At 43.9% G+C, this 24,451-nt stretch overlaps 2 protein-coding genes across 6 annotated transcripts in view; one reads left to right on the top strand and one right to left on the bottom strand.

The window, feature by feature from the left end:
* RGL1 (ral guanine nucleotide dissociation stimulator like 1) overlaps positions 1-22,436 on the top strand; it is a 281,803-nt gene extending 259,367 nt beyond the window's left edge. For all 3 annotated transcript variants that reach the window (XM_032291631.1, XM_032291629.1, XM_032291630.1), the window contains 5 exons: positions 1,886-1,975; positions 7,502-7,688; positions 11,812-12,066; positions 16,388-16,502; positions 20,002-22,436. In XM_032291631.1, the coding sequence (XP_032147522.1) occupies positions 1,886-1,975; positions 7,502-7,688; positions 11,812-12,066; positions 16,388-16,502; positions 20,002-20,189 (835 nt within the window). In that variant the 3' untranslated portion in view covers positions 20,190-22,436. The remainder of the gene's footprint in view (positions 1-1,885; positions 1,976-7,501; positions 7,689-11,811; positions 12,067-16,387; positions 16,503-20,001) is intronic.
* Positions 22,437-23,730: 1,294 nt separating this feature from the next.
* Positions 23,731-24,451, bottom strand: part of COLGALT2 (collagen beta(1-O)galactosyltransferase 2) — a 114,510-nt gene continuing 113,789 nt past the window's right edge. For all 3 annotated transcript variants that reach the window (XM_032291183.1, XM_032291181.1, XM_032291179.1), the window contains one exon: positions 23,731-24,136. In XM_032291183.1, the coding sequence (XP_032147074.1) occupies positions 23,856-24,136 (281 nt within the window). In that variant the 3' untranslated portion in view covers positions 23,731-23,855. The remainder of the gene's footprint in view (positions 24,137-24,451) is intronic.

The following is a 24,451-nucleotide window of genomic DNA, read 5'->3' as shown; positions in this document are numbered from 1 at the left end:
CTCTGTACCTTGAATGAGTCATTTGTTCTTCCCTGTCTTTGGGAGGCTCATCTGTAGAATGTTTGTTTGTGAGGCATAACTGAAATCTTATGTGGGAAAGCTTTGTTAGAGTGCTTGTCCTCAGTGTGACCACCACCACCACTGTTACCGTGCTTGTCCTTCCTGTTAGTTGATGTTACCTTTCCAGGGAGCTTTCCACCTAGAAAGGGTGACAGACTCATGAGCAATTGAAATATGATGGGTAACTAAATTGCTACAGAACCTATGGGAAGAATCTGGGAAAACAAGGAAGCTATAAAGGCATTAATATTTAGGCTGAACTCTAAAGGGGAAACCAGATTTTGCCATAAGAACTGGAAAAGAACATTCCAGACCCAGAGAGAACACAAGCAGAACAAGCAGAAGCTCGGTGGCCTGACATGCTTGGCATTTGGAGGAACAGTGGTAACTCAGGTGTGGTTGGGACACAAGGAACGGATTCAAAATAGTGGGATGGACATAAAACGGCACGTTCGCTCGAGTGCCCTGCCTGCCGGCCGCGCGCCAGTCCCTGTCCTGTAGTCTGTTGGTTGGCAGGTTGGTCTGCAAGTCATATGTGGCCCACTGCCTGTTTTTACATCTTTTAATGATTGGGGGGAGGAAAACAACAACAACAAAAGAATATTTTGTGACATGAAACAGTTATTTGAAATTCAAATTTCAGTGTCTACATAAATAAGATTTTATTGAAACACAGCCCGTTCATTTACATCTCATCTATGGTTGCTTTCATGCTATAAAGACAGAGTTGAGTAGTCACAACAGGCACCATATGGCTCGCAAAGCCTAAAATACATACTATGTGGTCCTTTACAGAAGAAGTTTGCCCAGCCCTACCCTAGCCCAGGGGATTCCTTTGGAAGTTTATCATAAGGGAGAGTGAAATTGATAGCAAAGAAATATTTACCAAAAAAAAAAAAAATATATATATATATATTGAGGTTTAGAGAAGTATGAGAATGAATTAATGACAGCATTTGGATTCAAACTCAGCTCTGCCTGACTCTACAGCCTAGACTCTGGAGATGACTGTGTCGTGTCAGGCGCCCTTCCTCACCTACCCGGTAACCAAATACATCTACCATCTAGTGCTACAAGCTTTCATAAAAGGCTCTTTGAATCACATATAAATTTCTCTCGTGCTTGTGTCAGTTATATCTGCGTGGCAGATAGAGGTCTGAATCCAGAGCATTTTTAATTTAGGACGTTTTGGCAATTTAAAAAGATTTATAGACCACCCTTGCCAACATGGTGAAACCCCATCTCTACAGATAGATAGATAGATAGATAGATAGATAGATAGATAGATAGAGATAGTAGATAGACCTTTATTTATGTAATTGCCTATATCTAATCAGTGAAGATTAGATAGATTACAAAGTCTCTTCATTCTCTTTAGATAAAACTTAGTCATATGTGCATGTGCACAAACACACACATACAAAAGAGCAGGAAGGAGGCAGAAGAGAAGAAATAGGAGGGGAGGTGGTAGAGGAAGGGAGATTCTTTCCTCTGGCTAGCAATGGGATGAGAATGGTCAGGTCACAGAAGGGAGTTCGTTTTTGATGCTGCCAAAGTGCATATGTCCTTGCGTTTGAAGCGTGCAGAACGAAGTGGCCTCGACCCATGTGCCAGTGGAGGTGAGCGAGGAGGCACATGAGATAAGTGTGTCAAATCGGCCTGTGAAGTCAGCAGGCCCTGATGTTTATGATAGAACGACGTTTGTATATATCTTTACTTTGAATGATTAGAGCCTTCTCTAAAACAAAACCAGCACATCCTGTGAATTGAAATGTGTTTTTCAATTCTCTGATTTTGACCTCATGGACCCCCCTCTCTCTTTCAGCTATGCCCTGTCATGTGAGATTGAAGCAGCTGCCGATGCCAGCACCACCTCGCCAAAGCCTCGGAAGAGCATGGTGAAGAGACTCAGCCTGTGAGTGTCACCTGGGGGTTCTGGGGGCCCCAAAATGGTCCCATCAGAGTCGGGAGAGGAGATGTATTCAACAGGGTGACCTTGAGCCCGAGTGAAAGTGGAGAGTCCTCCGCTCATGGGTGAAAGTGTGTCTCTTTCTGTCATGTGGGTGAACCCTTGACCCTCTCCCCTCCCCTCTCTCTTGTGCATCACTGTCTTCTCCTGCCTGGATCACTCCAGCAACCTCTTCGTTGTCTTCTGGCTGCCCCTTACCCAACCCTTCATTCTCCACTAAACAGCTAGGTGGTCTTTTAAAGTGTACACCAGATTATATTGCTTCCTTGTATAAAACCCCTATAGCTTTTATTTTTAAATGAAACCTGAACTCCATATCCTAGTTTACTAGGCCTCACATGACCTACCTGCATCCTTCCCTCTCTTACAACAGTGCCCCCTGTTCACCAGTGTCCAGGACATTTGCACTGGCTGTGCCTGGCCTGGAATGCTCTTTCTTCATGGCTGGCACCTTCAAATATTTGCAAAAACGTTACGTGCCAAGAGAGAATCTCCCCCCCCCCACTTTTTTTATTTTTGAGATGGAGGGAGTCTCGCTCTGTCGTTGCCCAGGCTAGAGTGCAGTGACGTGATCTCAGCTCACTGCAACCTCCGCCTTTCAGGTTCAAGTGATTCTTCTGCCTCAGCCTCCTGAGTACCTGGGACTACAGTCACATGTCACCATACCCAGCTAATGTTTATTTTTAGCAGAGATGGGTTTTCATCATGTTAGCCAAGATGGTCTCGATCTCCTTACCTCATGATCCGCCCACCTCAGCCTCCCAAAGTGCTGGGATTACAGACTTGAGCCACAGCGCCTGGCAGAGAGAACCCTTTCCAGTGTTGCTATCCACATCTCATTCTCTTTCATGTTAGCTGCTTCCTCCAGTAGAATGTAAGCAATCCTGAGAACAGGAACCTTTTCTATTATGCTCACAGTTGTATTGCCTGAGGCCAGGAGTTCGAGACCATCCTAGGCAATGTAGTGAGATCATGTACCAAAAAAAAAAAAAAAAAAAAATCACTTAAAATGTTAGCTGGGCGTGGTGGTGCATGCTCGTAGTCCCAGCTACTCAGGAGACTGAGGTAGGAGGATCACCTGAGCCCGGGAGTTCAACGTCAATATGATTGTGCCACTGCACTCCAGCCTGGATGACAGAGAGAGACCCTGTCTCTAAAAACAAAACAAAACAAATATACATATAAGCAGTGCCTAGCTTTCAATAAGCGCCCGAAAAACCACCATTATTTTCAATAAAACGAATTAGTATCTTTTTGAGTATTTCGGGGATCAGGATTCTGACTGCTTTTATGGGCATTTGATATTTCCCAGTACTGTCTCCCCACCTATCTCAGTGAGTCACTTGAGACACAGAGGCAGGGCTGGCACATGCCCTCGAGTGTTGTCATGTCCCCATAAAGACCTCCGTTGGATGTGGATAGCAAGGTCTCCCACCATCAGAGGCCATGCAGGCTGCTTCCTGCTATCGGGTGATGTGAGGCATTGTGGATGGGCTGGAACATGTGCTTCAGCAGAAAGCATCTGGAAGAAATCCTATGTTTTGCTCACCCTCTCTTTGTTCAGATGACTGCCCTGGCCTGAATTCTAGATTTATGAGCTTTTGGACTCAGCTCTTGAGGAGAATTTTTCATAGTATCTTGCTGTCTTTTCATCTTTGCAAATGAGGGGAAATGAACTCTTGAGATAATCTGAGGGGCCCTACCAAGCCTTGTCAGCTGGTAAGGCTGGCATGTACACAGGGAACCAGCTCCCTGATAGAGGAGTCCGGACAGGCAGCCAGTGCCAGGTGTCCACTCTGCTAACTGAGGCAGCAGAAGGATTTGGGAGCTTCTGGACCCACTATGGCAGTCAGAAGTTCTTGAGGAAAAAAACAAAAGCTCTCTATGCAGGCAGTCTTAACCTGAGTGCTGCTCCCTGTCCTCCTGCCTTCTCTCCATCCTCATTTCTACCAGACTTCTCTGTGCTCCTCTCCAAGCCCAATCTATGTGTATTATGCTAGGTGCTTTAATACCCCTGGGTCCTCCCTCTTCACTGACACAGACAAGTGTTCAGTCCTATGAAAACATTTACTGTGAAACCCAGGAAAGGCAGGACTGCGAGGGTGCTGTGCCCTTCGCAAAGTGTGGTGGGCACTCAATACATCTCTTAATAGTCAGATCTTGCTGGGATGACTGTTGGTATCTGCAGTTGAGTTTGGGCATCTATTATGAAAGCAGGCCATATGCCCCCATCTTATTTCTTGTATACAAGGGTGTTTGCATACCATTATTTTTCAGAAGATTTCATGATCTTCTTCTTAGCATGTTTACAAATCTGGGAATGTGTTTTTGCTGTTCCCACATTTAATGGCTCATCCAAAGAGGTTGGAGAAAACTTTCGGGACTTAGGCCTAGTTTGAAAGACAGAGATGCCGACTACTGAGCCAGAATGAACCTTCACAAAGCAGGACCTTATTGAATCGTAGAAATGGAAGAACCTTTACTCTTGGAACAGTCTAGTTCAAAGCCAGAGACTCTGAGATAATGGATGGAGGACCACCAGTTGACATCCTTCAAAGATCTGTCTTGTAATTCATGGAGTAATAAGACAAAGGCATTATTTTTGCTTCTGTGAAGATAAACATAGGATTATCTTCCAGATGCTTTCTGCTGAAGCACACGTTCCAGCCCATCCACAATGCCTCATATCGCCCAATAGCAGGTAGCAGCCTGCGTGGCCTCTGATGGTGGGAGACCTTGCTATCCACATCCAACAGGGGTCTTTATGTGTCACACTGGGGACATGACAACACTCGAGGGCACGTGCAAGCCCTGCCTCTGTGTCTCAATGTGACTCACTGAGGTAGGTGGGGAGACAGTGCTGGGAAGTATCAAATGCCCATAAAAACAGTCAGAATCAGAGTTCAGCTCATAGCCCTAGAGTCCCTGTGGTGCGTAGAGGGTCATAAAAGGGAGACATGAAAAATGGGATTGCAGATGGTGGGGTAGAGATGAGGCAGAGCAAAAATGCCCTTGAGCTCTTGGAATTCAAGCCTATAATTCTTAACATATTTAACAAAGAATCAAGTCACCTTCACCATTTCTGCTTGTTGTTATTTTACAGTCAACACTTGCCTGGGTTCGGCCCACTTGCGTGTTGCCTTGCGTGCCATTCCTTCTTACGTGTCACTCCCGCCCTCCTTTTACTGCTACTTGCAGTGTCATCTGTTAATGGTCAATCAATCCTCTCAGTCTTAGTCTGAGAAAGTCTTTATTTTGCCCTCCTTCTTGGAATTATATTAGATGGGTATAGAATTCAAGACTGGCTGTTACTTTCACTCAGCACTTTGAAGATACTATTGTCTTTTGACTTCCGTGATTGCTTTTGAGATGTCTGATAACCTGCTAATTATTATTCTTCTGTTTTATGTTCCCACCCTGGTAGCTTTTTTTTTTTTTTTTCCCGTCTTTCTTCTTTTTTGAGAAAGAGTTTCGCTCTGTCAGTTAGGCTGGTGCAGTGTTGCGATCTCAGCTCACTGCATCCTCTTCCTCCTTGGTTCAAACAGTTCTCATGCCTCAGCCTCCTGAGTAGCTGGGATTACTGGCATACACAACCACACCAGCTAATTTTTTATATTTTAGTAGAGACAGGATTTTACCATGTTGCCTAGACTGGTCTCGAACTCCCGAGCTCTGGCAATCAGCCTGCCTTGGCCTTTCAAAGTCCTGGGAGCACTTTGGGAGCCACTGCACCTGGCCCCCTGTTGATTTAAAAAATTTCTTTTGTCTTTGATATACTAGTTTAAGTGAGAGTTTAGTCGTACTCATCCTATTTAGGATGTGGCTCTTGGGTGTGAAGACTGCTATGGTTCACCAGTTCTGGAATCTTCTCAGCCACTTTCTCTTCTGATAAAGGCCCTTTCCACCCTCTCTGTGTCTTCTGGAGCTCCTCACAGATATGGGGCTTCCTTATTGCCTCCATATCTTTCCACTGTTCTTCCTATGTCTTTATCTTTGATGATCATTTTTGAGGATTTTCTTCAGATCCATCATCTAGTTCATGATTTTTTTCTTCAGCAGTTATGTAATCCTTCCACTGAGTTTTTAAGTCACCACCTTTTTCACTTAGAAGCGAAATGTTTTTCAAATTATCTTCTTCCTTTGTTAGAATGTCTTGCTCTGAGCTCCAGTTTTCCATTTCTTCTTCTAAGTCTGTAATGTTTTCTAACATACTTATTTTGTAGCTTGGCTTATGGTAGACATGCAGCTAGTTGTTGGATGAATAAGCACATTATTTGTTTTGTTCTGACAGTTCTCAGATGTGAAGTTCTCAGGAGTCTAAGCCTGCTTTTCATTATGCCTGTTGGCTTTCTCTTTCAGTGGAATATTTCCTTGTGTGTATTTTGTAATTTTGTACCACAAGTTTATCTTTATCAGGGAATTCTCTGAATCCTGGGCTGAAGGTATATCCCTCCAGCAAGATTTTTTTTTTTTTTTTTAAGAAAAATCTAGTTTACCAGTGGAGTTACCAGTTGAGAGTTGAGTTTTTAATTCCTAGATCACATATATAGCAAATTGGAGTGAGGCACGGTCGCAGCTCACATGTGACTTCATAGGACACATTTCTCTTCTTTCCATGCTCAGGTGAAGAGAGGCTCCCTGTTATCTTCCTATGCTAGTAGAAAGGTGTTTTTCCAGCCCATCTTTTTCCTAAGGGTACAGCCCTTTGAGGGTCCTGGCTCTATATAGTTTTGGTTCAAACTCCCCACCTTTCATACACAGAAACCCTCATCTTTGGGCCCTGTGTGTGCATTAAAACCTGCATCACTATTTTGCCAAGATTGGCGCCTCCCACTCCCCCACCCGAGCAGCTGCAGAAGTAGCTCGCATGCTTCTGGTTTTCAGTTCCCTTTTCACTTGAGGCATATAGGGATTTCCCTTCCTATCTTGCAAGCTCAACTAAAAAGAGTTTTTAATATGTCTTACCCAGCTGTTTTATAGAGGAAGGGCTTAGGATATTATAGTTCACAGATAGTTGGAAATAGAAGTCTTCCTCCTTGGTTTCTTACCCAAAGCAATGCCATCCATTCTTAGCCTGTGAAGATAATTTTATGGTAGGAAGTGATGGGGGTATGGTGATGGCATTTTGATCCTGCCAACGTGGTCCATAGACTGTTAAAATATAGAGCATCACTGGCCTAGGAAGAATTCAGATTAATGCTGAATAATCTAGGTAGAGCACCATTGACCTGGGAAGACTTCAGATTAATACTAAATAATCTATGTGTTCTTTGAAGTTGGAAGTAATCTTTTGGGACAAGATGTTTACTACTATTGGTTAGAAACTTTATAGTGAATGTCTTCCTAAAATAATCATGACAGAACACACAAGACTGAAAAAACATCAAGGGCTTAATCAACACAAAGTATTTGCTTAATCATGGATTCCAGATTTGTAACAGCCCAAATGCTTGGCATTCTGTTTTTTTCCAGACTGTTTCTGGGGTCTGACCTTATCACCAGTCCCACTTCCACCAAGGAGCAGTCCAAGTCCACTGCCAGCGGGAGCTCTGGCGAAAGCATGGACTCCGTCAGCGTGTCGTCCTGCGAGTCGAACCACTCAGAGGCGGAGGAGGGCTCCATGACTCCCATGGACACCCCTGATGAGCCTCAAAAAAAGGTATATACTCAACCCTTCTTGTAATTCCTAGTGCAGGCACCTGACATGCTGTTTGCCACACCACAGCAAGGAAAATCTCTTTTTAAGTGGATCATTCTATGGTATTTTGAAAGTCATGTTTTTAACAGGCATCAAAAGAAGAGTTCAGTTTGAGGACATAATCCTAATAGAAACAGGTGTAAAAGCGCTAAGCAGTACGGTGTATTCATTTGACCTTTGAAATACTGTTCTATACCCACATCTTACGGCACTGAAGCTAGTTAGAGGAAGTAGGACTACTTAGAGAAAAAGTCAGAGATGGAGGTGTGTCAGCTTCTTGGTGCCATATTTTGTCTTAGCTAAGCATTTATCACAACAATGTTACATAGCAAGCCTCTCCAAAACTCAGTGACTTAAAATAACCACCTTATCTCTCTTATGCATTTGCTGGTTGGGTCATCGGAGTTGGGCTTGGCACTAGACCACAGATGTGGTCCAGGTCTGCTCCACGTGCCTCTCATTATTTTTGGAGTAACGGGCTACCCAGGGCATGCCCTTAGCATGCTAAGATGGACAAGCAAGAGGGCAAGCCCAACTCACAAGCATACATCAAGCCTTTACTTGAGTCAAAACTACCAACATTCCATTGGCTCAAGCAATCATGTGGCCACATTCTACATAAGTACATGAGGCAGAGAAATAGGCTCCAGTTTTAGTGGAGGAACTCCAAAATCACAGTGCAAAGGACACAGATGCAGGGAAAGATGAGGGCTTGGTAGCAAGGATACATTCTACCATGTTGGAAAAAAGAAAACTGATGAGAGGTGATAAAAGAATGTCCACAGAGTTTCTATTTTCCATGACTGCATAAAAATTTTTAAAAACCAAAATAATCTTAAAATCTTAAGACCAGTCCTCTTTTTTTTTTTAAAAGATGGATTCTCACTCTCTCTGTTGCCCTGGCTGGAATGCAGTGGTGCAATCTTGGCTCACTGCAACCTCTGCCTCCCGGGTTCAGGGGATTCTCCTGCCTCAGCCTCCCAAGTAGCTGGGATTACCGGGGTTTGCCACCACGCCCGGATAATTTTTGTATTTTTAGTAAAGATGGGGTTTCACCATTTTGGCCAGGGTTGTCCCAAACCCCTGACCCCAGGTGATCCACCTGCCTTGGCCTTCCAAAGTGCTGGGATTACAGGCGTGAGCCAACACATCCCATCACGATCCATGTTGATCTTCTGTACACAGCTGCTTCAATCTGTTGGTCAAAGAGTTTGGCTCTCTAGAGAGTCAACTGTGACCTAACCAGAATTTGCAGCATTTGGGGAAGGTTTCTGGCTAACCAAGCTCACTGCATAGTGACTTCTGGCTCCTTAGCTTATGGTGAGGTCAGTAAGGTAGAACGCTGGTAATAGTTTCATCATTTGGTTTATATCTGCTGCTCTGCAAGGGGACATGTGCGTTGCTTACGTGGTGTTAAAGCAAAAGTGGTAAGCCGGGAACCCTCAGGTGACTTTGTCATAATGCAGCCCCTCCAGGAAGAGCATCATATTCAGGATTCATCAAACTGAGATGACTAATTTGCTGCTCTAGTTGGACTTCTCACCTTTCTTTTTTGAAATTCAGGGGATATAATCACTCCTGCTCTAAATGTTGAAAGAATTCTGTGGACACGTACGGACTGGCCTTGCTCTCAAAAGGCATTTTTCCTCAAGCAGGGATGTAGTCATTCTTTGTGGCTTGACATTGGATTTGTGAAAATCTGGAGCACAGTGTCATCGTTCACTTTTTCACAGCCTCTGAGGTTTTGTGGGCTCCATTTCTGATGGTAGACATTGGAGGAAAGTAACAACCGAGGTGTTGCCCACATTTTTGTGGGATTTCTTCCTGTCTCCCCAGGAAGAAGATGGAATCACAGCGCAGTGGAAATGTACGTTGGTCCAGATACTTTTTAAAACTATGCAGAAACAGAGGGTGCTGTCTCGTGCACACCCCTTGCTTCATCATTTTTGTCCCATCCCTTATCACACTGGCTTTTTAAATTCTTGCAGAAGTCATGGCTCTTTATTCTTTGGGTATATGTACCTTTCTCAGTCATACATTTCTATAGACCTAAACATGAGTAATTCACTTGGACCCAGGTAGTTCCTGGGCTGCATAATCCCTGCATATTAGCTAGAGAAGGCTCTTGGTTCTCCTGCTTAGCAAATAGCTGGACTGGGCTGACCTCCGCATTTCCTTCCTGCTCTGAGAGCCTGTGACAGCCGCTTTCTCCAGAAGTCCTCCAGGCTGTCCCTTTCCTTTCCCACAGGCTGCACTGTGAGGTTGCTCCTATAAGTGCAGTGTCATTTGATTTGCATTCCTTTCCTCACTCCCTGATCATGATTTCTAAACATTGGTTTTGCACTTGCTTCTCACTTCTTAAATTCTCAGTAGGACTTTGGGGGCCCCGCAGGCAGTCTGTTCAGAGCTGCTATAACACAGGCATATGCTAGGCTTTATCTTAACTATAAATGCCACTAGAATAATAGAAAATCTAACAAAGGAAATAGAGTTTAGATAGAGGAACAAGAAGGTAAAAAAGTCGAATGAATAATTGGAAAATGAACCCCTTTGACTAACATACCTGCAAGGAAAGTTACCCTGTTAACTAATCCATCATTACTTTGTCCTCAGATTGAGCCACCAGGTTGATTCACTTGGGAACATAAGAAAAAAAACCCCAAAACCCAAATAAAAACTAAATCATATTATGATAGAGCCACAGTCAGACCCCTACCCGTGAGAACTGTCACATCAGCTTGCTGGCTGTAAACTAACTGTCCAGTAGAATTGAATGTATAGGCCATAGGAGGAAATCTACAGGAACTAGGATAGTAGAATCCATTTTAATCAGAAGCCTGATAACCGGAAAGCTAAACTTCCATGGAAAGGCAGATAAATATGAAAGAAATTAATATGCTATTTATTTTACAAATGACTTCCAGAATATTTTATAGGATTAACACGGTACGATTTAGCTTAACTCATTCCAGGAAATTGTTTATAATTTTCTACAATAAGAATTGATATTTTAAATTGTGCAATTTAATGATTTTTAAAAGTAACTCTTCCAATACCCTCTTTCTTTGGTTACTGGCATTACATGAATGAGAAACGTATAGTTAATCAGAAAAGCACATTAACTGTAGTACTTCACTCCTTGATTGTCCTTGATACACAGCATGCAGATGTGTGTAGTTGGCTCTAGACGCCAGTGTGGAAAGTGGCGAAGCTGCTTAAAGGCTGTATTTCCCTTGGGCAAGTCTCTTTTATGTTCTGAGTCTTATTCTCCTCATCTTTATAATGCTCTATGTTTTGTTCACAAGACAGTGGGATTAAAATGGGATAAGCTATATGAAAGCTCATCATAAGCCTCACAGTGCTCAACATACCACAGTCATGGCATATCATGTTAATTTATCTTGTCATCAACCACAGGCCAGCCTTGGCCATGAGCTTGCTCTGTGAACATGGCAGTGGGAATCAGGGAGATTGGGTTCCTGTCCGAGAGGTGCTGTCAACTAGCCGTGTGGACCTGGAGCCCCAGTTTTCTCCCTGGGTCTCAGGTTCCTTAGCGGAACAGGTATGGGGCCAGTTGATGTCTAAGGCCTTTCCAGCACTGATATTCACTGCAGAGCCATATAATCTGGAGTACTTATCTTAGAAACTTCTAAAAATACAGAACTTTCTGTCCCACTATGAAATCTGACTGCAGTAGGACTGAATTAACTGCTGATGAGGCTTTTTCCTCCAGCCTCATAAGCTTCTGACTGCTTTAGGAACCCATATTGCTTCCAATTTGTGGTGTCTACTGCCACCTGCTGGTTAACTTCCATAAAACAGCTAAAACCTAGGGAAATAAGAGAACTGCTTTGCCTCTTGTGGTTATAGAGTGATTAGGTCACATTGAGTCACTGATAGGCATCTACCAGTGATGGGGACTGGGAGTACTTACCCCAGGGATGAGATACATATGTGCTGTGGGCTGTCGTGGAGGAAATAACTGAAGTCTATCAGTCTTTATATCTACCTCTAGTTTGAAAATTGCAAAGCTGTTGGCCAGGGTTCTAATCTGTTTTCTTGTGGGGTATGTTTACTTTTCCAGCTCTCTGAGTCCTCCTCATCCTGCTCTTCTATCCATTCCATGGACACAAATTCCTCAGGGATGTCTTCCTTAATCAACCCCCTCTCCTCACCTCCGTCCTGCAACAACAACCCCAAAATCCACAAGCGCTCTGTCTCGGTGACGTCCATTACCTCGACTGTGCTGCCTCCCGTTTACAACCAACAGAATGAAGACACCTGCATCATCCGCATCAGCGTGGAAGACAACAATGGCAACATGTACAAGAGCATCATGGTGAGGAGCAAACCCCGACCCAGGCGTGGGTTTCCATTTGGATTGTGTGTCTGTTGGCTGCTCAGACTACCCGCCCTTAGTATGCACACGCAGTGTTAGCATATACGTATCTGCATTCACACGGGAGGGACGTGTGTAAACGCCAGGTCTCCCGGGCATAGATGCCAATGGTGTATTTATATAAAATAGATATATATGTACACACAATGCATATAGGGTGTAATTTCACATCTTAAAAAAATGCTATAATTTATTCATTCAGGTCAGTATTTCCCTTTTCAAAGTTATTAATTCGGGTGGCTGTATAAGTGTGTTCAGGGGGGTGCCACTGCTTCACACATTCTTGGAGCCTTCCTGTGGAGCTGTATGTCTGCCTTATAATTGAATTTCCACACATTCTTAGCAGTGTACTCCCCTGATGGCAAACTTTTGTCACTTAGTCACTTGGATCAAACCTAGTTAATAAAGTGGATGATCGAGCTAGAATTACAGTTTAGGTTGATGAAGAACGATGCTTATAAATAAATGAGACTGACCTTTTTGAGCTTCTTGTAAAAACTGTGTTTCTGAGGACAATTGCAAAAATATTTGTAATAATGGCAGTCTTTTGGGAATATACACAGAGCCTCTCGTGGCGATAACCTTGGATGTGTGAGGTCTGTTATGTTTATCACTGGAATATAAACTCCTTAGTTTACGGGAGATAATCATGTGTTGGAAATCACATTATCCTCTGCAGCAAAATCCCACAGCTAATTCCACATCTCTCCTCATCGTTACCACTCTCCCCTTTGGAGGCACAGTGAGTGCTTACAAGCTCAGGTCTGAATATGACGTAAGTGATATGGAGGCTCCACAGAAAAGCTTTGCCAAAGCATTTATTGAATCAACAAAATGTCAACAATTGATTGCATACCGGTCATTGGACCAGGCTTTGGGGATGGGGAGATGAGTGGGACATTTCTGTCTTTAAGGAACTTTTAATCAGAAAGGGAGCTCACAAAGCGTTATTCACAATGTGCTAAATAATAGAGCCAAGACCAGGTCGTAGGTTGCACTTGCTGTCTGAGTGTGAGGAGGGTAGTTAGCAGAAGTCCCTCTGCCCCTGTCTGAGACTCCTCCTTCCCCAGCAGATGGGCTGCCTCTGTGAGAGTCTTGTCTCCTGCCAACCCCTTCCTGTGGCCCTTTCTATTGCACCAGGTGGTGCCACTTACCTTTCATGAAAATCCTGCCAGCCCGTGTCACAGGCTTATTCTGGAGAGATGACACACTGCTCTTGTGCCCTCATTCTCATCATTAGGCCTCTCAGGAGAAAGTTTGCTCCGCGGGAAGTCCCTCTGTGGGGACTTCTGTATTATTCTGTGTGCTGTTGACCAGAGGATGGAAATAAATCAGTCTGGTTCAGGCGAGACTAGCAGTTCCCAAACTTTTTGTTCTCAGGACCCGTTTCTACTCTGAAACAGCATTGAATATTCCTAAGAGCTTTAGACTATGAGGATTGTATCTGCTGATATTTATCACATTAGATATTTAAACTGAGAAACTTTTAAAATGTTAATTCATTTGAAATAACAATAAGGAACACATTGCATGTTAATGTAACTTCTATTTTTTTCCAAAAATTATTGAGATGAGTGGCATCGTTTTTCATTTTTAGTCTTCTTCTGTAAGTCTGTTAAAATCTGAGTGAGGCTGCCTTTGTTTTGTTTTAGTTTTGCTTTTTCTGTGAGGACAGGGTGCTGAAGAAGACAGTGACAGCTAGCAGAACTGCAGTCAGAACCCGCAGTACCGGTTTGTGCTAAGTGCCAGTACTTTCATCCGCCATAGCTGCTGCAGTATCCGTGCAAGTGTCAACACACAGAAAAGACAAACAGCTTCTCAGTATTATTACAAACATCATTTTCATCTAATGGATCCCCTCACGGATTTCAGGGGCCCCATGGGCTGTAGATTGCACACTGAGAACTGGTGGCCTAGAGGACTTGCTCTGCAGCAGCAACTAATGTCCCTAGAATCCAAAGTCCTTCCATGAAAAGTAGGAGAAACAACAGTTAGCCCTCGTCAAATTACCTCCTCGGTGACCACGGAAAAATGTCTTCCACCACTGTACCCCTCACTGTTTTGAAGTGGTCTTTCTCTCCATTGTGTCAGTCACAAAGTCAGTCTCCCCGATATCCCTTACAAAGGGAATACAGTATTTCTGCTCACAGGAGAGTCAACGAAGGTGACACCAAAGCATCCTTCAGTACTGTGCATTCAGTAGAGCAGCCACTGGCCACGGGTGGCAGTGGAGCACTTGAAATGGGAATGCTCCAAAGTGAGATGAGCTGTGAGGGTAAAAGATATGGCAGATTTTGAACACTTAGTACAAAAAAGTAAAATATCTCATTAACAATTTTTGTATTGATTATATATGCTGATGTAATATTTGGGGTGTTTGAATTAAATATAACTTTTTAAAGACGTTTTAATTGGGGCCACTAGAAATTTAAAATGAAACGTGGTTCACATTCGATACCTGTGAGTGCTGGTTCAGTCCGTCAGCATGAGGATGCGTGCTGGGGCCGTGACTGCCCACTGTAATCATCGGTTCAATTCAGTGTCGCTGTGATGGCACAAAGTAAGAAACACCCATGGGAGAGCCTTGGTCATCTCGTCCTCGTTTGGACATACCTGGGGAAGTTTAAGGTGAGGAAGATGGAGGTGGCCTGGCTGTATCATGTGACTTACCCACCTGAGCCTGACAGGCATCCCTTGTCCTCTCCTTTACCTTTCTGCTTCTAGTCCAGTGTGACCCAGCTTTGGGAGTATTTTCTTTATACTATCAAAAAACGTATTTTCTTCATTTAGAATTTTGTGTGCACCTATGTTTCCCCTGTAAATGAATATGCCAGATGTTTTGGTAACAGACAAGCAAACAAGATCTTTGCTGCTTACAAGGATCCCTTTGTAGTGCACGTTGTTTACAGAATCACAAACACCAGCTGCGGCCCCAGATCAGAGCGAGGCGTCCAGGCACTGCCATGCTCGGGCTCACAATGGCAGGTTCTTGGAGCAAATGAGACTTCTGTTTGTGTGGAGGGGAGCGGCGGTGGGGGGGGGTTCTTTCTGCAGTCCTCTTGTCTCCCCATGAGAATAGCTTTTGTTTTTAAGTAAGAATCTGAATTTTCATTCCCTTCTTTCAAATTTAGAGAAATCCCCCAGGGGTATGGTACTAAGTCAGCTTTCTTTTCCTGTCGCTGGGACACCCTGTAAATGGCTGGCAGGCAGGGAGCTGAAGGGGAGGACATCAGAATCGGGGATGAGGGAAACCTTTAACTTGCGCTTTTAAAAGGCTTAGAAGCTGATGTTGATTGAAGCGTAATTTGCACGTCATTACATATACAGATCTTGTTTGATTCTTTGAGAACTGGATATATCTATGTAACTCCTACCGCAAATCTAGATAAAGAACATTTCCATCCCGCCGACCAGATTCCCTTGTGCTCTTTCCAGTCAATCCCCTCTTAACCTAGAGGTTCATTTTCTAATGCCACAGACTGGGTTTTCCTTTTTTTGGAAAGAATAGACTCCACTGGTATGTAGCATTTTGTGTGGGTTTCTTTTGCTCAAGATGATGTTTGTGAGATTTGTCGGCATTGCTGCATGTGCCAGTCCTTAGCTCCTTTCCGTTGCTCAGCAGGATCCTATTATGAATATACTACGATTTATTCTCTTTTCCTGTTGATGGAGATTCAGACTGATTCTAGTTTTTAGCTATTGTGAATAAATCTGCTATGAATGTTTGACACAGACATATATCCACAAGCCCTTTTGTGGACAGACGTTTTTATTCCACTTGGGAAATGCCTGGGAGTGGGACTACTGAGTCACAGGGTCACCTGAACTTTTTGAAATGGTCAATGCGCAGAACTGTGACCGTTTTTATCCCGTGGGTTGTAGTAACCAGTGCCATAGGAGCAGTTCAACATGGGAGGATAATTTTTGGCCAGGACTAATAAGGCTTCACATTTTTCACAATTCCCTCATAGATATTCTTTCACGGGATCTTCAGCCAGTGTGGAGGAGATAGGCAAGGAAAATGTTCTCTCCAGTTGAATAGTGGATGATGCTGTGGCTCAGAGATTAGGTGGCTCGCCATCATCCATGGCTACTAAGGGTAGAACCAGGACTAGAAACTCTTGGTCCAGTTCCCATTCCATGAATCCGTTCTTCTTGGAAAGGCATCACAACACAAGACAGCAAGAATGAGAGGGTCGGGAGAACTCGCTCAGGAAAGGCGAAGCTAAGTACTTTACACACCTGTTCGTTGTCTTCGCAGTTGACAAGCCAGGATAAAACCCCCGCGGTGATCCAGAGAGCCATGCTGAAGCACAATCTGGACTCAGACCCCGCCGAGGAGTACGAGCTGGTACAGGTCATCTCGGAGGACAAAGGTGGGCATCTTCCGAGACAGGCGTGTTCCTTCGCAGGGCGGGTGGCCAGCACATGCCCACAGTGCTCCCATTTAGAAGGCAGAACATGGATACATATTGTTTTATTGGGACCCAGTGGTGGCTTTTGATAGTGCAAGGGTGAACAACTGTGCCATCACCTCGCTTGCAGAATTGAGTATCTCAGACCACTCCCTGATTCCTCAGCTCTTGTTTTTCCTGCGATTTTGCTGGGCATTTCTTCTGCCCAATCTTTCTGAGCTCTTCAAACACTTTTCTAGGAAGAAGTCTCTCCCTGTGCCAGGAGGCAGAGGGTAGGGGGGTCTGTTGGGCACCTTCGGTGGCCCCATGCCTTCTTTACTCAAAAATGTGTTTCCAAATTGTGTGTGAATCTAAAATTTAGCAGTTCCTATAATTTCTCATCATTTCAATTAATCATTTATGAGAGGTATTATCCTTATTCATGATCAATTTAAAAATAACACAGACCTCTAACTTGAAGGTTATTTACCTCACATTTATTGAGGCAAAGAACTGGTAATCTATGTACAGCTTCAATGTGCTTGGGGACATGGTATTTAAAGAAATCTCTTTTATGAAAGACTTTTTAGGCAAATAATCACCCTTACATGTAATCATCTGCTAATATGAATTTGGGGATGGTGTTTGCTGAGAGAAGGAAGCAGGCTGGTAGATAACTCCTCTGTACCTTGTCACTTCACACACAGTGACTGTCAGGACAGGTCTCTTCTCCAAGTGAAGAAGGAGTAGCAAATACTCTCGACCGAAGCCAACCCTTTCCGCCGCCAGACCCCAAAATGACCATTCCAGTCACCTTAAGTACTCTGCTCACCAACAAGCAGTGGCTCCTATCAGTGAGAAGCATTCCACAAGCTAGGCCGTGGGACCCACATGGCACCCAGGGCTCTAACTGGTTTAGAGGAGAGGGACTAAAATTAGAATACTACCTTCTCCTGGAGATTAAAAGCTACGGCCTCTGGGGAAATTATTTTCAGCTTCCTCTTGGAAGTTTTCTCATTCATTCAGCCGAACCTTAGGCTGCGGGGTAGCACTTTCTCAGTTATAACCTTTTAATGTAGTTATCGTTACAATTCTGAGCCTAAAACGTGGTCTCAAGTTGTACCATTTTGCTTACAACACAGGACTAAGGTGAAGCCAGGGGGTCTAAAGGTCCAGGAGTCTTTGAGGGGTAGCCTGGACCCAGCGCTGCCCACCCGCTGTGTGGTCCTAAATGCAAGCTGCCAGACCCGCTGGGCTTTGGTCATTAATTAGGGACAGTACCCTGTTGGTTCCTCATGCATCACAGGGCGATTCTGAAGATAACAGGAAATCACGTACCTGAATGTGGGGGGAGCTGAGTGATGTATAACTGTGAGGACTATTATACTGACCTGTGAGTATGTGGGCAGCAGCGTAGGAAATGTTAAGGGCATTGTTGTCCACTGAGGCTTTGTGCACAGAATGTACCAGAGTCACTTGGAGCCTGCTCATCTCAGTCTTGCTGTTGGATCTCAGTGTTTGAAGTTTACTTAAGACTCACTTTGTCCAGTTTCACAACCCTGTGCCTCTCTGGTTGCCCCCACACACCACTACCACAAAGTTAGACTTGCACATTTTAGCTCTTTTTATTCTTTGTTTTTTCAAATACTCATTACACTTGAGTGCTAAATACTGTACACCTTCTTGTGGTGATTCCTCAAGGATCTAGAAATAGAAATACCATTAGACCCAGTAATCCCATTACTGGATATATACCCGAAGAATTATAAATCATTCTGCTATAAAGACACATGCACATGTATGTTTATTGCAGTATTATTCACAATAGCAAAGACTTGGAACCAACCCAAATGCCCATCAATGATAGACTAGATAAAGAAAATATGACACATATACACCATGGAATACTATGCAGCCATAAAAAGGTTGAGTTCACATCCTTTGCAGGGACATGGATGAAGCTGGAAACCATCATTCTCAGCAAACTACACAGGAACAGAAAACCAAAACACTGCATGTTCTCACTCATGAGTGGGAGTTGAACAGTGAGAACACATGGACACAGGAAGGGGAACACAACACACTGGGGCCTGTTGGGGAACGGGGGTCCAGGGGAGGGAGAGCATTAGGACAGATATCTACTGTAGGTGACAGGGTGATGAGTGCAGCCAACCACCATGGCACATGTATAGCTACGTAACGAACCTGCATGTTCTGCACATGTATCCCAGAACTCCAAGTATAATTTAAAAAATAAATAAATAAAAAATAAAAGTGAAGCTGGGTGCAGTGGCTCACACCTATAATCCCAGCAATTTCAGAGGCCAAAGCAGGTGAATTCACCTGATGTCAGGAGTTTGAGACCAGCCTGGCCCAATATGGTGAAATCCCGTCTCTAAAAATGCAAAATAATAATTAGCTCAGCGTGGTTGTGGGCACCTGTGATCCCAGCTACTCAGGAGAGTAGGAGAGGCAAGAGAATCACTTGAACCTGGGAGGCAGAGGTTGCAGTGAGCTGAGATTGCACCACTGCACTCCAGACTGGGCAACAAGAGTGAAACTCCATCTCCAAAAAAAGAAAAAAAAAGAAAAGAAAGAAAATATAGGTGAGTCAAAATAACTTTGATGATTTCATATAACACTTGGAACAATCCTTGTTCAAAAATTGCAGATGTCTAGTTGGGAATCATTGAAGTTGAAAGGAGTTTAAATGTTAAAAGATACACAGGAAGGGAAACATTATACCCTGGGGACTGTCGGGGGTTGGGGGAAAGGGGAGGGAGAGCATTAGGACAGATATCTAATGCATGCGGGGCTTAAAACCTAGGTGACGGGTTGATGGGTGCAGCAAACCACCGTGGCACATGTGTACCTATGTAGCAAACCTGCACGTTCTGCACATGTGTCCCAGAACTTAAAACAAATTTAAAAACAGAAGATATACACTTTTTACTTGGGAAATAAAACACTGGTTTGACGGGATTACTTCAAAAAATATTTCAGTATTTCAAGTAGAATTCTGGGGTGCTGTAGATTTTCTGTTTTCTCCATGCCATTGGACTCTCTTGGTCTTTGAGAAAATCTGCATACTGGGGTGGAAAATGGACTACAGGAGAAGGGAAACCCGAGTTCGAATCCAGTCCTGCCGCTCGCTAGCTGCAGTCTTCAGAATGTTTTCTAACTTTTCTTGGTCTCTGTTTTCTACTCTGTGTTATTTCTGCTTTAACATTTTCTATTGGAACATTTAATTCATGGAATGAATTTCTAAAATCTTATTTGTACTAATTTTTAAAATTGGGATTGAGAAGTTGGGGCCAATTTTGGGGGGAAGTGGTGGTGGTCACTGCCTGGTTCAGGTCATGTTCCAGAGGCAAAGGGCCATAGCCCCTGTCTCGTGTCTGGGCAAGGTTTACAGCTGCCACTGTCAGGGCTGGGCCGACCTCTGCAAGCTGGCCACCTCCTCTTTTCTTATCTTTTTCAGAACTTGTGATTCCAGACTCAGCAAACGTCTTTTATGCCATGAACAGCCAAGTGAACTTTGACTTCATTTTGCGCAAAAAGAACTCCATGGAAGAACAAGTGAAACTGCGTAGCCGGACCAGCTTGACTTTGCCCAGGACAGCTAAACGGGGCTGCTGGAGTAACAGACACAGCAAAATCACCCTCTGAAGGGAGGGACCCATGGCCCCTTGTTTGCCAAAGGCAGAGCGGGGCTGAGAACAGGCTGCGGTGATTGCAATTACCATCCAGTGTTCGAGGATCATTGGTGAAGTCAGCAGATATTTATTGAGTTCCTGTGGTGTGCAAAGCACTATGATAGGCATTGTGGGGAAATTGGAAGTCAATTTGACATGAAAAGGATGAACGATTCACTGATTCTCTTTGACTTACTTGAGACTAGAATGCAGAATTACCCACACTTAAAATATATATATATGCACACATATTTGGTATGTATGTGTATATATATAAAAATATATAAGAGGGACTTTATGGGATATTATGGACTATGGAAAAACAAGTTTGCACAATGGCCTGGGAAGTTGAGGTCACTTTTTACAGGGAAATAGAAGAAACTGAGAACCTAGTCTCATATTCTTCCGAGTAAATGGAGTCAGTCCTGGGAATAGAGAGTGTCCTTTGTGCCAGTATTACAAGAAGCCCAAACTTTATTTTTATAAAGGGAGAGGATGACTTTCTCAATCAAGTGCCACCAGATAAAAACAACTGCAGAGGCTGGGACTGCCACAGGCTGCATGAAAGGCCGCTTTGGAAGGGGTTTGGATGAGCCGGTGGCCTTCAACCTCTGGCTGCATCTGCCGCTTTCTGCTACTCCAGGGAGGCCAGGAGGAGCCTCGGAGGCCCATCGCCCCACTGGCCTAGCCATCACAATGCCTCTGGAAGTGTCACACTCCTGAAACAAACTCATTTCAGTTTCTGGCAACCCCTTGTATTTCTGTTTCTCCCTTAAAGAACATATCATAATCATTGCACAAATAACCATGTTCTTTGGTAACGTAGCCAGAAAAGAAAGCGCAAAAGAACGGTGACTTATTTGGACTCTTCTCTGTCTTGGAATGTCACTACTTCATTGCCTTCTCTGATTGCCTTTTGCATGTAAAACTATGTGTCTGGAGTCTTTGGCCATCTGGATCCAAGTACCTCTATATTATGTGCAATTTGTTCCTCAGGTGTGGAAATTTCTACTGCGGTTAACTACATTTGATCATTTTGAGCCTGTGAAAGATTTCTGAATGGTGATTGCCCTGCTAGTGGCCCCTCAAAAGATGTTCCGTGTTGATAACAGCATTCTATTTTACTTATTAACTTTCATAGCATTACTGTGCCTAGTCATGAGGAAAGAGATGGGGCTGCACAAATTATCCGAATCATTTCTCAAAGAGGTACGTAGTTCCAGATGGAATCAATAACTTTTTCTATTCAGGTTCCCATGCTTGCTATCACAGTGTCACTGCTAAGTGACATTTTTGTCTCTCATAACACCATCACACCCTTCCTTCCAAGTCTGAGCTGTGCTAGGGCTTGAACTAAAAGCCATATGTGGAATATTGACATGTGTAAGAAGCACTTTCAGAATGTTGTGTCTCAAGAAATAATTCTCAAAATGCCAGTTTTTATTCCAAAAATAAAGAGAACAAACCCAGAATATGGAGTGCAGATTGTAATATGGAGCTACTTTTCCCCTAATACAGCTCCTAATACAGCTCCTAAAAGTTGTGTGGGATATGTGTTATGTGAGCAGCCATGTGAATTTCGCAAGAAACACCAGGGAAAGTTTAGAGGTTTGTGGCAGTGGACTGGAGAGTGGGCCACGAAGCCCTCCGATTTCCTTTGGTCTTTCCAGGAGGTTGGACTACATGTTGTAAAGACAGCGACTGGGTTTCAGCTAGTCAGAAAGCACTTTGTTTTCAATGCTTGTTCGATTTGTGCTTCTGTGCTTGGAGGAGAGATGGCCAGGGTGGCGGCCCTCATGCAGGCTGAAGCATTTGTAGCCTCAGCCCGGCATTCTTGGTATGAAGATAAGAAAATATTAAACCATTGGCCTGTTTGAGGGTGTGGCTACCAAGACATACATGTTGTGCCCCTGTGCTCACCCTGTGTATTTACACTGTATATGTAGAGTCTAGATTTATATACTGCAATGTGAATATATATATATATATATATATATATATTTACCTTTTTTAAAGACAATGGAAATTCCAAGTAGGTAAAACTTAGCCTCATTTATTTAATGCCACTTTGAATGTCTTAAATTTGTTTCCTGGTGGACAGCCGGGTCATGCTTCTAGCTGCTCGCATGCTTGTCTTTCTGCATCTCCATCATCTGTTTACCTTCTGGTTAAACTAATAAACTGGTTTGGGACTTGGCTGGCATGTGCTGCCAGACCCAAAGGGATTGTATCTGGATTATTAACCAGGTTGGTTCTGGGTTCCAGGTGTGTCCGCCAGCCTTTGGGAAGCCCACCGGATGGGTTGGAGGAGCACAGGGAAAACCAGTGGCAGAATTTGGAGGGACCTCCCAACTGGCAAGTGTCACGAGCCTTTGGAGGAAAGAATGGCGTCCTTAGGAAACTGCAGTCAGAAATGATGCTTTTCCTAAATTGCTGTTCTTACAGACGGAGTCTCGCTCTGTCACCCAGGCCGGAGTGCAGTGGTGCAATCTCGGCTCACTGTAACCTCCGACCCCGGGTTCAAGCAATTCTCCTGCCTCAGTCTCTCAAGTAGCTGGGATTACAGGTGCATGCCACCACGCCCAGCTAATTTTTGTATTTTTAGTAGAGATGGGGTTTCACCCATCTGTTGGCCATGCCGGTCTCGATCTCCTGACCTCATGATCCACCCACCTTGGCCTCCCAAAGTGCTGGGATTACAGGAGCCCGTCATGGGGACACAATAAAATCCAACTTAGAGTGAGGGTCCAAGTTAGCATTGTGTTGCTTTTCTGAGGGCCTTTCCCCCCATTTTGTGATGGATACCACCTGGATAATTCTTGAACCGTCCCATGGTGCCCTTGAAGCCAGGGGGCCTCTGTGGACGAAGGTAAGGCATTCCCAAAGAATTACGTTTGAAATCCTTTTAAATTAATCCATGTAGTTTCCCCAAAGGCATTAGGTCTGAGGCCAGCTTCACTGAACAGATGCACAGTATTGTCATTTATCATGCTATTAAAAAGTTTCCAGAATTATGTTCCAAAGGATTCCTAAATGGATCCAAATTATCAAATGTTCTGTACCCTTGTGGAATCTTTAGAGAAAGCCAAGTAGATGTTTTAAAATAGGAAATTGGTAATACGGGGAGGCGCAGGAAAAAAAGGGAATTTTGTCTTTGGTACCTGTTTTTTCAAGATCATTCTAAAAACCTGTTTCCCTCGTTTGGCCTTTTTCTAGAAACGGCCTGGGGACATTTTGCCTGAAGGAATATTGTCTTAAACCTGCCTTCTTTGGAGCATTTGTAGATTCTTCTTGCACCACAGGACCATTAGGAGGCATGCTATTGCTTTATGTGTCCCAATTTCAGTGGGATTGAGAACCTCTTTTTCTGTAGATGCCTACATTTCCACTAGAAGTTAATTTCTGTTGTGTTTTTGCATTGCTTTTCCCCCTAGAGTCTCTCCTAAAATTAAATACCTTTGGAAGGGATGTATTGGGCTAGGCTAGGCTGGACTGAAGAAACAGAGCAGGAAATCTCAACAGCTCAAGACTGACTTTTATTTTTCTTTCATGTGACAGTGTAACGCAAGTCAGGAAAGTCCTTAGTAGATCCAGGCAGCTTCCATCTTGCAACTTTGCCATTTCAGTTTTTCCCTTCTAGTCACAGTGATGGTGAAGAGAGCAAGGAGAACTTGCAACAACTGTTCCCAGCTGCCTTAGACCAAAGCAACACCTGTCGCTTCCATTCATGGCCCATTGACCAGTCGCCGGCTCCAGTGAGAGTGCAGGGAGGTGGGAAATGCAGGGGAAACCTGGAGGAGTTGAGGCACACGACTGCCTCTGCCACTGAGGGGTCATGCCTTCTTGCTAGGGTGCATGGGGTTGCTAATCGTTCACAGTCATCAGAAAGTGTTTGGAAGAGATGGCAGTGAGGACTTGAGGCTGCACAGAGCAAGGGAAGAGTTGAAGAGAGAGGCTGAAAGGAGAAAATACTAGAAAGAACAATTCAATTTTGTCTGGAATTAGCCTTGATCTTATTTATTTTATTTTTTGAGACAAGGTTTCACTCAGGCTGCAGTAACACGATCTCAGCTCACTGCAGCCTCTACTTCCTGCGCTCAAGCAATTCTCCAGCCTCAGCCTCATTAGTAGCTGGGACTACATACACAAGCCACTGACAGCTGGCTAATTTTTTTTTTTTTTAAGAGATGTGGTCTTGCCATGATGCCCAGCCTGGTTTTGAACTCCTGAGCTCAA

Source organism: Sapajus apella, unplaced genomic scaffold (assembly GCF_009761245.1).
Source record: "Sapajus apella isolate SASKATOON/1434 unplaced genomic scaffold, GSC_monkey_1.0 scaffold25, whole genome shotgun sequence".
Lineage (NCBI taxonomy): Eukaryota > Metazoa > Chordata > Mammalia > Primates > Cebidae > Sapajus > Sapajus apella.
Note: the sequence above shows the minus strand (reverse complement) of the source record. Positions and strands in the feature narration are given on the sequence as shown.